We start from the raw sequence: 19295 nt of genomic DNA, 5'->3' as shown, positions 1-19295 counted from the left end.
GATGGATGAATGCTTGAACGCTTGCATGGCATTGCTGAAGAACTACCATAGAGTCGCCATGGTTGATAGCTTGCTGTGGATTTGTGTTAAGTTGTTATATCTTTTAATCTGTAGCTCGATATCACTCTGGGAATCTACAGATGAGATCTAGATGTGTAATGCAAGATATGAACATTTTGAAATTTGTAGAGTCGATGTAGAATAATTAGCTTCTGAACTCTTATGTAGTAAGACTGCTAAAAGAATTCAATTTAAACAAGTAAAAATGTGCTAAGTTCGGCCGGGCCGAATCTTGGGAACCTACCACCATGGATTCTGCTAAATATTTAAACAAAATAAATTTAGTTGAAGGGCATCATTTTATTCTACATACCAAACTTCTCTCAAACCAGCAAAAACTAATGCTTCTAGGAACCAAACAAGGATGATCGAGAGCAATATCAGATTATAGACCGATTTGGACTGTACTTAGCACAGTTGTTGGAAGTCACAACAGATTACTCCTCGAAAAAATGTCAGCCAAATCGGACTAAAATTGCGGCTTGTAAGAGCTCAAGAAGTCAAATCGGGAGATCGGTTTATATGGGAGCTATATCAGATTAAATACCGATTCGGACCGTACTAGGCACAGTTGTTGAAAGTCATAACAGATTACTACATGTGAACTTTCACCCAAATCGGACAAAAATTGCGACTTGTACGGGCTCAAGAAGTCAAATCGGGAGATTGATTTATATGGGAACTTCATCAGACTATAGACCGATTCGAACCGTACTTGGCAAAGTTGTTGGAAGTCATAACAGAACACCGCATGCAAAATTTCAGCTAAATCGGACGAAGATTGCGGCTTGTACGAGCTCAAGAAGTCAAATCTGGAGATCGGTTTACATGGGAGCTATGTCAGATTATAGACCGATTCGGACCGTATTAGGAACAGTTGTTGAAAGTCATAAAAGAACACTACATGCAAAACTTCACCCCAATCGGACAAAACTTGCGGCTTCCAGGGGCCCAAGAAGTCAAACGGGAGATCGGTTTATGTGGAAGCTATATTAGGTGCTAGACCGATTTGAACTGTACTTGACGCAGTTTTTGGAAGTCATTCCAGAACACTACATGTAAAATTTCATCCTAATTGGACAAAAATTGCGGCTTGTAAGGGCTCAAGAAGTCAAATCGAGAGATCGGTTTATATGGTAGCTATATCAGGATATAGACCGATTCGGACCGTATTAGGAACAGTTGTTGGAAGTCATAACGGATTGCAAGTGCAAATTTTGCCCATGAACATTCCACTAAGGATCAGGGGCAAACTTCTCACATACCAATGAGTGCAGTCTGATTAAAGTTTTAAGCTTAACTTTTTATAGCCGAGACCGAATGGCGTGCCGCAGTGCGACACCTCTTTGGAGAGAATTTTTACGTGGAATAGTACCTCACACATGTTGCTAGCATTAGGAGGGGAAAACCACCGCTGAAATTTTTTTCTGATGGTCTCGCCAGGATTCGAACCCAGGCGTTCAGCGTCATAAGCGGAAAAACTCTGCGCTATGTTGGCTTCCAGTCATAACAGATTGCTACACGCAAAATTTCAGACAAATCGGACAAAAATTGCAGCTTGTAAGGGCTCAAGAAGTCAAATCGGATGATCGGTTTATATGGGAGACTAGCCGAACCGGACCCACTCCGCTCCGTCTTCTTTAAGTCTCTAATATCATTTAGGGTTGGGACACTGCGCCCTGAATGTGTATATCGAATTCGTGCCACTGTAGCCTATGTCCGCCTATAACGCTTAACGCCTGCGTTCAAATCGTGGCGATAACATCGGACAAAATTTAAAGCGGTGGTGATACCCTCTTAATGCTGGCGACATTTGCCATGCATGGTCATGAAAGAAATTCTCCCCAAAGAGGTGTCGCACTGCGGCACCGCATTCGGACTCGGCTATAAAAAAGCCCCTTACCATTAAGTTTAAACTTGAATCGAAAAAAAGGGGATGGCACTCAGACATTTCGACTCAAATATGGATAACAAATTCGTGCTACTCTCTCAAATCCATTTAATGTGAGTTCCTTTGTACTTTTCATTTGAGTCCCATATTGACATGAACGACGAATATATACCTATATTGTGCCTATCAATCCACTTTTGGTTTTGGATGGCGTTGTTGGGGTATGGGAAGGGATCACCTCCATGCGATATCTAAGAATTATATAGTCTATGTTTTCTTCCAGACAAACTTACACAATCTGTGAAAATTTTATTAAAATCGGAACCCCTATACTTTGATCTGATTTTGTAAGCCAGATTCGTAATCTACTCCCGAATACCTTTCATTTGAGGCCTATATTGACATGAACGCCCAGTATGTCTGTTTGGAGGAATTTTAGGGTTGGGGCGACCCGATGGGAACTTAGATCCAAATTTTAATACCATATTCGTATTCTATTTTCCAATACCTTTCATTTGATACCCATATTGTCCCGATCGGTCTACTTTTTATTTTGGGTGTTGTTTTTGGGTTGGGTGCGCCCTCATCCTATTTCTCGCAATCTACTCCCGAATACTTTTCCTTTGAGTCCTATATTGTCATAATCGTTAAGGGAGTTTTGGGGAGGCCCCCAGTTACTTGGACCTAAATTTTATTAGGAAATTCGTTCTCTACTCCTGAATACCTTTCATTGAAGTCCCATATTGTCCCGATCGGTCCACTTTTATTTTTGGGGTAAGGGGGAGGGTCCGCCCCCCGTCCGATATCAAGAAGTTATATAGCCTATGTTTCTTTCCAGACCAACCTACACAATCTGAGAAAATTCCAAGGTAATCGGTTCAGTCGTTTTTGAGTCTATATGGAACAAACAAACAAACCGACAATAATTGGTTAATAAATGCGCTTGCAGGCGCTGTAGGAGTGAAAATCGGGCGGTATATATATATAAGAGCTATATCTAAATCCGAACCGATTTCTATGAAATTCGCCAGTAATATTAAGACTCATAAGAAAATCTTTCCCTCCAAATTTCGATAGAATCGGATAAACAATGACAACATTATTGCAATATTAGTTCAATCGGACGAACATATGTACATATGGCAGCTATATCTAAATCTGAACCGATTTTCTCCAATTTTAATAGGCTTCGTCTCTAGGCAGAAAAACGTGTCTGCATCAAATTTGAAGACAATCGGACGAAATTTGCGACCTGTTTTTTGTACGCAAATTAACATGGACAGACGGACAGATAGGCAGACGGAGACACAGACAGGTGAACACAGCTAAATTGAATCAGAAAGTGATTCTGAGTCTATCGGTGTACTTATCAATGGGTCTAGCTCTCTTCCTTCTGGGTGTTACAAACAAATGCACTTAGTTATAATACCCTGCACCACAGTAGTGGTGAAGTTTGTAACAACTAAAAGCGTGCTAAGTTTTGCTGGGCCTCACCTTATATACCCTCCATGGATCACATTTGTTATGTTCATTGTCCGGAATTTCTTTATAGGCAAACAAAGGATAATGGATAAGAAATGCTATACTATTCGAGCTGTCATGTTATAAACCGATTGGCTTGGATGTTAAAGACAATATCAGATCCCATTGTGCAAAATTTCAATCAAATCGAATAAAAATTGCGCCCTAGAGGGACTTAAGAAGTAAAATTTGGAGATTGGTTTGCATGGGAGCTATATCAAGTTATGGATTGATTCAGACCATATTTTACACTTTTATTACAAGTCATAGAAGTTTCCATTTCTGCTGTTTTATTTGTGAGATGCCATTGCGGCATGATATCCGAAAAGTAGTTATCTTTGTGGGAACTAAAATTAAAGCTGCCCAATTTTCCTTTACTTGATATTAAGAAATTTGTATCTTAAATAGCAGTACATTAGATCTTTAACTTAATCTTAGCCATTACTTAGTTTACACGTTTGTTAGAAGTCATAGAAATTTCTATTTCCGCTGTTTATTTGTGAGATGCCATTGGATAGCATGGTATCCGGATAGAAGCTGTCTTTGTGGGCACTAAAATTAAAGCTGCCCAATTTTCCTTTACTTGATATTAAGAAAATGATATCTTAAATAGCATTATATTAGATCTTCAACTTAGCCCTAGCCATAGCTTAGTTTAGAAAATGGATTTTGCGGAAAAAAAAGAAATTGTGAGTCACTTTAAATGAGATTACTTACTTTAATTGGCTATGACAGAACATTTGTTCCTCTAGCCGAACGTAGAATAGCGTTCCAAGCGGCTCGATCTCCTGCGCTCATTCTTAAATCTCTGACTCCAATTTTCGAAGTGTCTCCCACCACTTGATCTTTTCATCGGGCTTTTGGTCTTCCCAGTTTGCGTGTACCACCGAGTTTCCCTTCAAAAGACTTCTTCGCTGGAGGTTCTTCATCTATTCTGTCAACATGACCTAGCCAACGCAGTCGTTGTATTTTGATGCGTGTAACTATGCTATCGTCGTCATACAGCTCAAACAGTTCGTGGTTCATATGTCGCCTATATTCTCCATTAACGCAAACAGGTCCATATATTTTACGAAGAGTCTTTCTCTCAAATACTTCAAGCACTGTCTCATCTGCTTTCATAAATATCCATGCTACAGAACCATATAAGAACATGGGTAGTATCAGTGTCTTGTATAGTGTAATCTTCGTCTGTCAAGAGGTGGCCTTGTTTCTAAACTGCTTACTTAGTCCAAAGTAGCATCTGTTTGCCAGTATTATTCTATTCTTCTTTAAATGAGATTAAGTCAGCGAAATTTGAAACGTGTCCAATAAACGTAATGACTTAAATTGAAAAAAATCCCTACTTTGATGACTTATATTTTTTGAAATTAGTACCGAAATACTTCTATTAAGTAAAAACTATCTTAAGTTTTAAATCATTTTTGTTTTTTGAGTGCGTGCATGTGTTTATGAATATTCATACATTTTGGATCAAACTTAAGTTTCTACATTGACTTAATCACCTATAGTTACATATAATTTGGTGATTGATGAAAGTCCAACATTGAATATTTTTCTTTAAAAATTTTGTAAAAAGTTTAATTTTCTTAATTAAAAGATTGTTCTTCCTAAAATGTCATTGATTTCAGTATTCCGTTAACCATTTTCTATTGTCATTCATCATCTTTGATTGAAAGAGCTCCCACCCATCTAATCACTGTTTTACTTTTGCTTTTATCTTTAGATATTGTTGAAAATAGTTGTATTGAATTGATTAAAAAAATATTTTTACTAATTCCCAAAAATCTCTACACATTAACACTTTCATTAGTTATCTTAAGCAACTAATCAAAGATATCGATTAAACATTTCAATGGATTAGAAAACCAGCATCAAAACCACACACACATAATCTGTTCTGTAAGTCTCAAATATCAAAATGATTTATGATACAATTATAAATGATGAGGAGTAAGATGTAGATGATGCATTGACAACGAAAAAAAAGCATAACCTGACCCCCAATAAAAGCGATTTTATAAAAATAAAGATAACATAAATGTGTGTTGTTCCTTAAATGTGAAATTAAAGAAGATATGACTTTGTTTTGGCTTTAGACTGTCAGACATTTATACCAGCATGACTTTCTCCCCCATCAAATCACAAGAAAGCCCACATGTTGTCCCTTAAAGTAAAGTTGGCTTACAATCAATTCTTCTGTCCGTCCATCTGTATGACTATGGTTCTGCTTTTGCAGAAAAATCTAAAAATAACAACTTAACCACAAACCATCAACTATAGTCAAGGCATTTTATTTGGTATACATCGAACGTTTTGTGCTGATCGTTTTTTTAAAGAAGCATTCACTAATGAAAAACGTCATCGTTTTTGACTTCAAGAAGTCTGGGCGAGTGAACACTTTGCCGCATACCTAATTCACCAAGTTGTCTCGTTTCTTTACTTTATTTTCACAATTCAAAAACTAAAATCAACTGAAAAAAGAGTTTCTTATATATAAAAAAATCTAAGCACGTTTTATTTTTTATGCAAATTTTGAATTGATTGCAATGAGTTGGTGTGGTATTTGTATTTGAAGTTGAGACTTTGAAGTTTTCGTTTTTTTTCGCTGCCGCTTTAAGGTATTGTTTTTATTTCTGCTTAACTTATTGACATTTTCTAAAGAAATATTAGCGCTTCTTTTTTTTTCTTCTCTCATTTGTTTGTTTTTCGTGATTTAAAATGTCATAGCGAAATGGGAGGAGGATATGCCTTACAATGTATTGGCATATTGCTTTGAAGAGTTTCGTCTTTGAATAGCGCTTCAATTGAATGTTAAATGAGTTAATTATGCGGATAGATGTAGTATAAGTTGTGTTTTAATGGAAAAAGGTAAAAATGTCGTTAGGTTATTTAAAATTACACATGCTTTACTAATTAGCTTACTAGGATTGAGTACAACATATTAAAAAGAAAAATATTTTAACTTAACTCGTTAAGTTCAGCGAGACAAAATATTATATATCCTCGGTCGGTCCTGGTTATATCCAAACTCGAAATTTGGATATAATTATTCCTACCACCATAGGATGGGGATATACTATTCTAGTTATTCCGTTTGTTACACCTCGAAATATTCGTCTAAGACTTCATAAAGTATATATATTCTTGATCGTCTCGACGTTTTGAGTCGTTCTAGCCATGTCCCTCCGTCCGTCCGTCTTTCGAAATCACTAAAGATGTCGTACGCGTAAAGCTAGCCACTTGAAATTTTACACACATACTAAATATTGATGTAGGTCGTTGGGGATTGCAAATGGGCCATACCGGTTCAGATGTAGATATAGATCTCATATAAACCAATCTCCCGATTTCACTTCTTGAGCCCCTGGAAGCGGTAGTTTTTGACCGATTTGGCTGAAATTTTGCATGTAGTGTTCTCTTATGACTTCCAATAACTGTGACTAGTACGGTCCAAATCAGTCTATAACCTGATATAGCTCCCCTATAAACCGATTTGACTTCTTGAGCCCTTACAAATCGTAATTTTTATCCGATGTGGCTGAAATTTTGCATGCGGTGTTCTGTTACGACTTCCAACCAATGTGCTAAATACGGTCCAAATTACCTGATATAGTTCCCTTATAAACCGGTCACTCGATCCTCATTTAAGTCTTGTAAACACAAGTCTAAGAGTCATAGACGATTCCCCCGTCATGAGTAGTTACGTCATCACGACGAATCTTCTGGAAGAGTGTTCTGCTTATCGTCGATATGAGCTGCCAAAGAGTAAGTCAAAAAAGTCTGGGAAGATCTTACAATCGCCAAAGAATCGTGTGGGCGAGTAACAAATTAGTGTTTTGGGAGATTAATAAAATACTCTTCTAGAAGAGTTGCTCATTATTCGCCTGGACGAGTAACAAATAAGTATTGTGGAATATTTAATAAATATTGCTTTACAAGGGTTGCGCGTTATTCGCTTAGAAGATCTAAAAACGCATATCAAGATTAGTTGTTCATCAAGAACATAACGACAAAACTATAAGAAAAAACTCAAAAAATAAAGTTTGTGTTACTCGTCTTATTCATCATATAAGTATCAATCGTCATAAGCTAAGTGAGAATTCTGTTTTATGTTTTGGAAGTTGTCCATTCAAAACAACACATCGAATAATTTAATTCCATACAAGTCCCAAACGCAACTGGCATGAAAATAAAAACATTCGCTAAAAGTAAACTCAGGTGATAAATAAACAAATCTTCTGGAAGAGTATAACGCAATGGCTTGCATAATAATCGCCACGAAGAGTTGTTAAAACTTCCGCACACTCAAAGGATTGTCTCATTATAACCTAGAAGAGTGTTTTACGAATCATACGAATGATCATAACGCAACTGATTGTAAGAGAATCGTCGTAAAAAGTTGCTAAAACTTCCGCACACTCAAAGGATTGTCTCATTTTAACCTAGAAGAGTGTTTTACGAGTCATACGGATGATTATAACGCAACTGGTTGTAAGAGAATCGTCGAAAAAAGTTGCTAAAACTTCTGCACATACAATAGATTGATTGTCTAATGATAACCTAGAGGAGTGTTTCACGTGTTATACGGACGATTCTAATTCAAAGGGTTGTAAGAGAACCGAAAGAGTTGCTGAAACTACCGCACACGAAATGGATTGTCCAACGATATCGTAGAAGAGTGTTTCACGAGTCATACGAACGATTATAACTCAATGAGAGGTAAGAGGAACGTCGCAAACAGTTGCTTAAATTTTCGCACACGCAATGGTTTGTCTAATGGTAACCTAGAAGAGTGTTTCGTAAATAATATGGAAGAACAATTGCTTAAAAATATTCCAGAAGATTGTTTTATTCATTGCGGGGATAGAATAACAACAGATGTACGATACTTGTGGTTGTTGATGTTCACGCAAATCGAGGTAGAACAAGTAAAAGCGTGTTGGACATGGCTGGATCAACTTAAAGTGCCTGTACGATCACGAATATATATATACTTTATGGGCTCTTAGACGCATATTTCGAGGTGTTACAAAAGGGAATGACGAAATTAGTATACCCCCATCCTATGGTTAATGGTGTAATAAGTTGACCACTTAATGTTATAAGGCCCCCCTTCGCGGGGGATTTTAATCTGATGCTTCTACGATTACTGTGTCTTCGTGAATGGGTAAGGAACTCATAATCAGAATAACTTTAATCTCGCTGCTTTGTCAATCGAACAAGCTATCGATATTCAGCGATATAACGAATAACATCAAAAGGATCAGACAACAAGTGACACAGAGCAAATGACGGAGGGTAACTTGTCCATGCACAGCCAGTCAGTGTTGTCAAACGACAACACCCACTATAGTTAACCATGGCTACACTTGAACATGGCCCATTTATTATCCGATCTGGCTGAAATTTGGAACAGTGACGTCTCATTGAGTTTTGTCGAATTCGGACCATTATTCGATATAGCTGCCGTAGTTTCGTAGATGGGGCATTATTCATCAAATTTTTAAAAAGGCGTTTAATTTATTATTTATACCTTTGCATTCCCATTATTCTCTCAATTGGTATATATTTCAGCTTGACCTGTAGGGTGGCTTTTAACAAAATTTAAATATCGTTTTCGTAGCCTAATCTCAAATACCTTTCGTTTAAGCCTCATAATGTATCTATTGGTCTACATGCCCGTTTGGATAGGACGTTCCCCCTAGTTTCTTAATCCCAAAAATTCACCTTAATCGGTTGACCCAATTTTCACGAAATCTTTAATTTTTTAAAAATTAAGGTAAGTGGACAAATTCTCCACCTCTTCAGATGTCTGCCGATATTGTAAGTAAAAATGTCAAGAAAATCGTTTCAATAGCTTTTGAGGCTATATGTAATGGCCTTCACTATGTAAATTTGCCATGAACATTTCATTTAGGAACAGGGGCGAACTTCTCACACATCTAAGAGTTCTGTCCGATTCAAGTTTTTAAAGCTCAATAATAAGGGGCCTCTTTTTTATAGCCGAGTCCGAACGACGTGCCGCAGTGCGAAACCTCTTTGTGTAGAAGTTTTTACATGGCTGTCATACCAAATGGTACAGTACCTCACAAATGTCGTCAGTTTAAGGAGGGGAAAACCACCGCTGAAAATTTTTATGATGTTCTCGCCAGGATTCGAACCCAGGCGTTCAGCGTCATAGACGGATATGCTAACCTCTGCGCTATGTTGAGCGGATATGCTAACCTCTTCTTCCACCATACTATACCACATCATAATTGCTATAGGCAAGAAACTGAACGTCCAGGTTCAAATCCTTGTAGTAAATCAAAACTATTTTTGGTTATCACCACATGAATGGGGGAAATTTTAGAGGAAATCTTTGGAAGTAATATTATTTAGTGGCTATAAAAAGGTCCTTTGCCATATCACCAAAACTTGAAGCAGACAGCACCCATTTACATGAGAGAAGGCTCCGATGTGCCTTAATGGGATGCTGGTGCCCAAAATTGCTTTCTCCAAACCTATGTTGAAAAATGTAAGATTTTTATACCTACCACCGAAAGATGGGGGTATATTAATGTTATCATTTCGTTTGCAACACATCGAAATATCCATTTCCGACCCTATAAAGTACATATATTCTTGATCAGCGTTAAAATCTAAGACGATCTAGCTATGTCCGTCCGTCTGTCTGTTGAAATCACGCTACAGTCTTTAAATATTGAACTATTGAGCTGAAACTTTGCACAGATTCTTATTTTGTCCATAAGCAGGATAAGTTCGAAGATGAGCTATATCGGACTACATCTTGATATAGTCCCCATATAGACCGATCCGCCGATTTAGGGTCTTAGGCCCATAAAAGCCACATTTATTATCCGATTTTACTGAAATTTGGTACAGGGAGTTGTGTCAGGCCCCTCGACATCTTTCTGCAATATGTAACAGATCGGTCCAGATTGGGATATAGCTGCCATATAGACCGATCTCTCGACTTAAGGTATTGGGCCCATAAAAGGCGCATTTACTGGGACAATGAGTTGCGTTATGCCCTTCAACATTCTTCTTCAATTTGGCTAAGATCGGTCCAGATTTTAATATATTATAGCTGCCATATAGACCCATAAATAGCTGCAATGGGCCCATAAAAGGCACATTTATTGTCGGATGTCGCCGAAATTTGGGACAGTGAGTTTTGTTAGGCCACTCGACATCTTTCTGCAATAAGGAACAGATCGGTCCAGATTGGGATACAGCTGCCATATAGACCGATCTCTCGATTTAAGGTTTTGGGCACATTAAAGGCGCATTTATTGTCCGATTTCGCCGAAATTTGGGACAGTGAGTTGTGTTAGGCTCTTCGACAATTTTATGCAATTTGGCCCAGATTGGTTCAGATTTGGATAAACCTTATATCTCTCGATTTAAGGTTTTGTGGCCATAAAAGGCGCATTTATTGTCGGATGTCGCTAAAATTTGGAACAGTGAGTTGTGTTAGGCCCCTCGATACCTTTCTGCAATATGGAACAGTTCGGTCCAGATTGGGATATAGCTGTCATATAGACCGATCTCTCGATTTAGGGTCTTGGGCCCATAAAAGGCGCATTTATTATCCAATTTCGCCGAAATTTGAGACAATGAGTTGCGTAAGGCCCTTCAATATTCTTCTTCAATTTGGCTAAGATCGGTCCAGATTTGAATATAGCTGCCATATAGACCGATCTCTCGATATAAAGTTTTGAGCCAATAAAAGGCGCATTTATTGTCTGATTTCGCTGAAATTTGGGACAGTGAGTTGCGTTAGGCTCTTCGACATCTTTCTGCAATACGGAATAGATCGGTTCAGATTTTGATATAGCTGCCTTATACGCCGATCTCTCGGTTTGAGGTTTTCAGCCCATAAAAGGCGCATTTATTGTCCGATTTCGCCAAAATTTGGGACGTTGTGTTAGGCTCTACGACAACTTTCTGCAATTTGGCCCAAATTGGTTCAGATTTGGATATAGCTGTCTTATACACCGATTTCTCGATTTAAGGTTTTGAGTCCATAAAAGTCGCATTTATTGTCTGATTGCGCCAAAATTTGGGACAGTTAGTTGTGTTTGGACCTTCGACATTATTCTTCAATTTGGTAAAGATTGTTCCAGATTTGGATATAGCTGCCATATAGACCGATCTCTCGATTTAAAGTCTTGGCCCCACAACAGGCACATTTATAATCCGATTTCGCCGAAATTTGACACAGTGGCTTATTTTAATCTTTTCGGCATCCATGTCGTATATTGTTCAGTTCGCTCTATATTTGGATATGGCTACCAAAAAGACCAATATTTTGTTCTGCAAAATTGAACTTATTGGACCGTGTCGAATTTGGTCCAAATCGGACCATATTTCGATAAAGCTGCAATGGGGTGGTTTACATACCCGAGGTGGTGGGTATCCAAAGTTTGGCCCGGCCGAAATTAATGCTAATTTATGCGGTTTAGCAAAATTTTTATTTGCACAGTGGGAGCTGGTCTTTAATGAATCATTTTTTACGATTTACGATTTTTATTGGAAACATCCCGCTAAAACAAATTGTTTGTGTTTATGGCTTTGAAAGATGGTAAACAGTATTTAAAATGTCATTTGAAAAAACTGCTAAAATTTGATATTCATTTCAAATTGACAATAAACTAATATTTATATTTTTTTTTTGTTATTTCTTTGCAGCTAGACCAGAAAACAATAAATTTTATTGGTGCTCTACAAAAGAAGAAGAAACACGGAATTAAAAGCAAAAAAATCCCATAACTGCCATCTAAAAAATAAATAATAATCGTATATCTCATCGATAATAATTAAACGCGTGCCTTTATTCATACCAATTTCATTTCATAGTTTAAACAGCGTTTAATTTCTTTGGCAAATATTTGACATTTGAGACAAATCAAAGCCAACAGTGTAACAAACCAAAATAAGAGTCTTTTTGACCTCCTCGCCCCATAAGAAAATCGCATACAAAAGTATTTGAAGAAAAAATGGCTGAACGTCGTGGTACAAAAGCTTTGGAATTATGGTGCCGTCGCATGACAGAAGGCTATCCAGGTGTTAAGGTTGATAATATGACAACATCATGGCGTGATGGGCTTGCGTTTTGTGCAATGATACATCATTTTAGGCCAGATTTAATGTGAGTATTCGCTAAGTTATCACTATTATATTTCAAAGATATGTGTAGATATATGGACTTGTGAAGGTAAATAGGCTAACGGGCTTCATCTATATTTTATGTATGCGACAGCAGATTTATGACGATTTTTGGTAGATGTAAAATAATATCTTTAACTTCAATCTTTTTTAACTTAAAACCAACATTTCTTTATTATTCTGCATTTATTTCATTTTTATTTTTCTCTTCTATAAAACATAACCACAAATCCGCCCAAGGCTTGTTAACAGTATTATTTTTCGACCATAAATTTAAACTATGGCTATTTTCTAGTTTCTACGAATTAAGGTAATTTAACCAATGGTTAAATATGAGCAAAAGGTCAAAGACTTGGCAATGCCCCTCCACATATGCATGCATACATGCCATGACTAAACATGAAATGGGAAATATTAATAATTTTGCTTAAGCATTGGGTTGTCCCCAGAATTTATCTTAGATTTAACAACAGAAAAAGGCAACAAAAGTCTGTAAGCTTTTGTGTTAATATTTCTAACCCATAATATTTATTGCTTTTCTAATTATTGGTGTCGTGTCTCCTTTATGATAATCGCTTTTAACAATGATTGAAAATAATCACACTTGCAGTTGTGGTGGTAGTAGGGAATTTTTGTGGATGGTGGTGCTGCTGATGGTGTCGATTGTGATGTTGTTGATTGTAATAACTAGAAAAATTAATAATGTATGACACAGTGTCGTTTAGTTAATTGTTTATGTTTTCTTGATGCTCAAATGTCATTTTGACAAATTACTCATGCATGGCTTAAGCATATAGCCCCATTATGTTTCTGAGTAATTTATTAAAGCCAAAAAAAAAAAACAACACAAGAAAATATTGATGATATTATTTATACCTCACAAAACATTAAGGTCAGCCACATGTCCAATATGGTTGGTTTGACTTTATTAGGTTGAATGTTGATTTTTTCTAAATTTGTTAATGCTAATAAAAAAACTTAAATTTTAAAATTAATGGTATAAAAGAAAACTATATGTCAAAACGATTATCAAGGTCTGTTAGGTTGTTAACTAGGCAGGTGTTGAATAAAAGGGTGTATTACTATAAATAGCATGAAAGGGTGTATAACTTAATTTGGTCAAAAACCGGATGAAAATTCCGCCCTCTGTAAGCAAAATTGCAAAATAAGCCCACAAACATTCCACTAAGGAACGGGAGCCAAACTTCTCACATATCAATTAGTGCAGTCCGATTCAAGTTTTAAGCTCAATGATTAGGGGCCTCCTTTTTATAGCCAAGTCCGAACGGCGTGCCGTAATACGACACCTCTTTGAAGAGAAGTTTTTACATGGCATAATACCTCGCAAATGTTGCCAGCATTAGGAGGGGAAAACCACCGTTGAAATTTTTTTCTTATGGTCTCGACAGGATTCGAACCCAGGCTTTCAAGGTCATAGTCTGACATGCTAACCTCTACGCTATGGTGGCCTCTGCAAGCAAAAGATGTAAACTCAAAAGAAAATCCCGTGGAAGTCCAATCCTGTATGTCTGCTGAGCATGTTTGTTTCTTAAGTCTTTTGTTCCAGCTATTTATTATACCAACCACCACATAGTGTTGCCAAATCGAAAAATCTGGGAAATAATTCTGGAACTTTTGAACGGATAGAGATATCTACACGAAACTTTACATAGTCAACGTTAAGGTGTTTTCCAATAAGTACGCAAAAATTTGGGGAGCCTAGTGGGTCCAGAAACTGATCCATGGGGTTGAAAGTTGGTCGACGTCGAGTATGTCAAATTTTGTATTGCTTGCCGAACAGTCATTTATGGACCGATCGGCTTGATTCTTTGTTTCAAAGATAGAGCTCGTAAAACTTTACAAAAAACAGGCGGAAATGTCCAGTACATCTATAACGGTAAATAGGTTATTGGACTTATAAAAATTTTTTTTTATTGCATTTGTCTTGGCATCGTCGGTATTTCTTAAATTTTTAAACCGATTGAAACATTTTGACAACGTTAGTATGGTTATAAAATTCTATGAGTATTAAAAAAAATTGTGCAAATTTCCCCTTCGTAAATGCAAATTTTTGCAAATTTTGCCCATGAACATTCCACTAAGGAACAGGGGCCAACTTCTAACATATCAATGAGTGCAGTCCGATTCAAGTTTAAGCTCAATGATAAGGGGCCTCCTTTTTATAGTTTTATAGCCGAGTCCGAACGGCGTGCCTCAGTGCAACACCTCCTTGGAGAGTAGTTTTACATGGCATAGTACCTCACAAATGTTGCCAGCATTAGGAGGGGAAAACCACCGCTGAATATTTTTTCTGATGGTCTCGCCAAGATTCGAACCCAGGTGTTCAGCGTCATGGGTGGACATGATAACCACTGCGCTACGGTGGACCACGTTCGTATCAACAGTTATTCGCTTCTAAACTCTAAAATCTCCGAAAAAAATCAAAATTTTGCACTTTTTTTGCAAAAAAACGTAACATCATTATTTCCTACATAACTTTTTTACACCCTCCACCATAGGATGGGGGTATACTAATTTCGTCATTCTGTTTGTAACACCTTGAAATATGCGTCTAAGACCCCATAAAGTATATATATTCTTGATCGTCGTGACATTTTAACGAACTACCCATGTCCGTCCGTCTGTCCGTCCGTTTGTCTGTCGAAAGCACGCTAACTTTTGAAGGAGTAAAACTAGCCGCTTGAAATTTTGCACAAATACTTCTTATTAGTGTAGGTCGGTTGGGATTGTAAATGGGCCAAAGCGGTCCATGTTTTGATCTAGCTGCCATATAAACCGATCTTGGGTCTTGACTTCTTGAGCCTCTAGAGGGCGCAATTCTCATCCGATTTGACTGAAATTTCGCAAGTAGTGTTTTGATATCACTTCCAACAATTGTGCCAAGTATGGTTCAAATCGGTCTATAACTTGATATAGCTGCCATATAAACCGATCATGGGCCTTCACTTCTTGAGCCTCTAGAGGGCGCAATTCTCTTCCGATATGACTGAAATTATGCACATAGTGTTTCGATATCACTTCCAACAACTATGCCAAGTATGGTTCAAATCGGTCTATAACCTGATATAGCTGCCATATAAACCGATCTTGGGTCTTGTTTTACACTAATTTCGTCATTCTGTTTGTAACTCCTCGAAATATTCGCCTAAGACCCCATATATTCTTGATCGTCATGACATTTTAAATCGATCTAGCCATGTCCGTCCGTCTGTCGAAAGCACGCTAACTTTACAAAGATTCAAGTTAGCCGCTTGAAATTTTGACAAACACTTCTAATTATACTAGGTCGGTTGGTATTGTAAATGGGCCATATCGGTCCATGTTTTGATATAGCTGCCATATAAACCGATCTTGGGTCTTGACTTCTTGAGCCGCTAGAGGGGGCAATTCTTATCCGATTTGGCTGAAATTTTGCATGAGGTGTTTTGTTATCACTTCCAATAACTGTCCTAAGTATGGTTGCAATCGGTCCATAATCAGACATAGCAGTCATATAAACCGATCTGGGGTCTTGACTTCTTGAGCCTATATAGGGCGCAATTCCTATCCGATTTAGCTGAAATTTTGCACATATCGTTTTGTTATAACTTTCAACAACTGTGTTGAATATGGTTCAAATCAGTTCATAAACTGATATAGCTGTCATATAAACCGATCTTGGGTCTTGACTTCTTGAGCCTCTAGAGGGCGAAATTCTTATCCGATTTGAATGAATTTTTGCACGAAATATTTTGTTATGATATCTACTAACTGTGCCAAGTATGGTTCAAATCGGTATATAACCTGATATAGCTGTCATATAAACCGATATTGGGTCTTGACTTCTTGAGCTTCTAGAGGCCACAATTCCTATCCGATTTGGCTGAAATTTTGCATGACGTATTTTATTCTTACTTTCAACAACTGTGTCAAATAAGGTTCAAATCCGTTCATAACCCGATATAGCTGCCATATAAACCGATCTGGGATCTTGACTTCTTGAGCCTCTAGAGGTCGCAATTGTTGGGTTGCGCAAAAAGTAATTGCGGGTTTTTCATATAGTCGGCGTTGACAAATTTTTTCACAGCTTGTGACTCTGTAATTGCATTCTTTCTTCTGTCAGTTATCAGCTGTTACTTTTAGCTTGCTTTAGAAAAAAAGTGTAAAAAAAGTATATTTGATTGGGGTTCATTCTAAGTTTTATTGAAAATGCATTTACTTTCTTTTAAAAAATCTGCAATTACTTTTTGGGCAACCCAATATTATCCGATTTGCCTAAAATTTTGTACGACAGATCCTCTCATGACCATCAACATACGTATTTATTATGGTCTGAATTGGTCTAAAGCCCGATACAGCTCCCATATCTCTCTATTTTACTTCTTGAGCCCCCAAAGGGCGCAATTCTTATTCGAATTGGCTGACATTTTACAAAGGTCTCCAACATATAATTGAATTGTGGTCCAAACCGGACCATATCTTGATATCGCTCTAATGGTAGAGCAAATCTTTTCTTATATCCTGTTTTGCCTAAGAAGAGATGCCGGGAAAAGAACTCGACAAATGCGATCCATGGTGGAGGGTATATAAGATTCGGCCCGACCGAACTTAGCACGCTTTTACTTGTCTAACTTGCTTGCTTGCTTACAACAGGGTATAATAACTTGGTGCATTTGTTTGTAGCAGCCAAAAGGAAGAAAGATAGACCCATTGATAAGTATACGGATCGATTCTGAAACACTTTCTGATTGGATTTGGCTACATATGTGTGTCTGCCTGTCTTTCTATTTGGCTGCCTATATGTTTATTTGTGCGTCTGTCTGTCCATCGATCAGTTTATCTGTCTGTCGGTCTTGCCTTCTATCTCTTTCTCAAATACCTATTTTGGATACTTCTCACATATCAATGAGTGCTGTTTGCTTCAAGTTTAAGCTCAATGACGAGGGGCCTCCTCTTTGTGGAGAAGACTTTACATGGCAAAGCACCTCACAAATGTAGCCAGCATTAAGAGAGGACTACCGCAGCAAATTTTTTCTGATATTCACAAACATCAATAATTTTTGCTCAAATTATTTACCATAATTCCCAGTATTATAATTAGTTAAAATATTGGGTTGCCCAAAAAGTAATTGCGGATTTTTTAAAAGAAGGTAAAAGCATTTTTAATAGAACTTAGAATGAACTTTAATCAAATATACTTTTTTTACACTTTTTTTCTAAAGCAAGCTAAAAGTAACAGCTGATAACTGATAGAAGAAAGAATGCAATTACAGAGTCACAAGCTGTGAAAAAATTTGTCAACGCCGACTATATGAAAAATCCGCAATTACTTTTTGGGCAACCCAATATTAAATTATACATTTAAATCATTTAACACACATGGGTACATTGGTTATTTAAGCATGAAAATCCATACAACAGGCTTCCAGACCAATTTCAATCAAACTGAATTGAAACATTCACACCAAACAAAATAGGCAATAATTTCCATAACTTCTCCAATATAACAACACAAAAAAACCTAAATTTGCCTATCACTCCCATCAAAATCACTTCAAATTAAATATCGAGGTCATTTCTTTCTAATTTCGATTGCAAGTTAATCAAAATATGCCGGCGGGAGGATACCATGACCCATAAACCATACCATAAGGTTAGGAAAAATGATTTGTAACTCTCTTGAGCTCTTAAAACAAAAGAAGATTTATTTGACACAAAGCCATCAGTGCTAAGGCGGGCTCATCTTCTCCACTTAGTGCTGTGAGTGCACAAAAGAAAAGGGTCGTAGAAACACCGTTTGCCTTTGTTTTGTGAAATTTATAATTGCCTGTTGCTCTAGTGTGTGCTTGGTTATTGAAGTCAATGTCAATAGTTTTTCAAAGCTGGACTCTTCTTCTTCTTCTTCATGGGTTTGTGAAGATTTATTGATGGTTGGCCACCACTTCAAATGTTAAATCTTAATTGGCTTTTGTTTACATGTGGTGGGGTTTTTTGTTTTTGTTGTTGTTTTTCTCTTGCCTTTTGTTATTGAAGCAATTGCAAATGAAATTGATTGTCTATGACCTTGAATGTTTGTACACGTGCTTTAGGTTTTTTTTTTTATTTTTCCCATAACTAATTTGCTCCAATTTTTTTATGGCATTATTATGCAAAATTAAAAACGAAACGCCCACATACAATATTCAAATTAAAAAGGGGCACCTAATGATTTTGTGGGGAGATGATTTATAGGCACTGCATAGGGGATTTAATAAAGTTTAGATGAATTTGATTAGAAAATTACCATTTGCTTATTTTGGGTATAGCAAACATGTTTTTGGTCCAAAAAGACCCTAAAGTTGAACTTTAATTCAGGTCTTCATTTCAAATGAAAATAATGCTAAGCTTGCAACAAGATGTCACATTTAATATGAGAGGTTCGTTATTATTTAAAAAAAAATGTTATTGGGTTGCCCAAAAAGTAATTGCGGATTTTTCATATAGTCGGCGTTGACAAATTTTTTCACAGCTTGTGACTCTGTAATTGCATTCTTTCTTCTGTCAGTTATCAGCTGTTACTTTTAGCTTGCTTTAGAAAAAAGTGTAAAAAAGGTATATTTGATTAAAGTTCATTCTAAGTTTTATTAAAAATGCATACATTTTTCACGTT

General features: G+C 36.9%; 1 protein-coding gene across 3 annotated transcripts in view; it reads left to right on the top strand.

The window, feature by feature from the left end:
- Positions 1 to 19295, top strand: part of LOC106088340 (MICAL-like protein 1) — a 236281-nt gene that overhangs the window by 22082 nt on the left and 194904 nt on the right. For all 3 annotated transcript variants that reach the window (XM_059366425.1, XM_059366424.1, XM_059366423.1), the window contains exon 2: positions 12170 to 12629. In XM_059366425.1, coding sequence (XP_059222408.1) covers positions 12478 to 12629 — 152 coding nt within the window. In that variant the 5' untranslated portion in view covers positions 12170 to 12477. The remainder of the gene's footprint in view (positions 1 to 12169; positions 12630 to 19295) is intronic.

This window comes from Stomoxys calcitrans, chromosome 4 (genome assembly GCF_963082655.1).
Source record: "Stomoxys calcitrans chromosome 4, idStoCalc2.1, whole genome shotgun sequence".
NCBI lineage: Eukaryota > Metazoa > Arthropoda > Insecta > Diptera > Muscidae > Stomoxys > Stomoxys calcitrans.
This window is presented reverse-complemented; position numbering and strand designations above follow the sequence as displayed.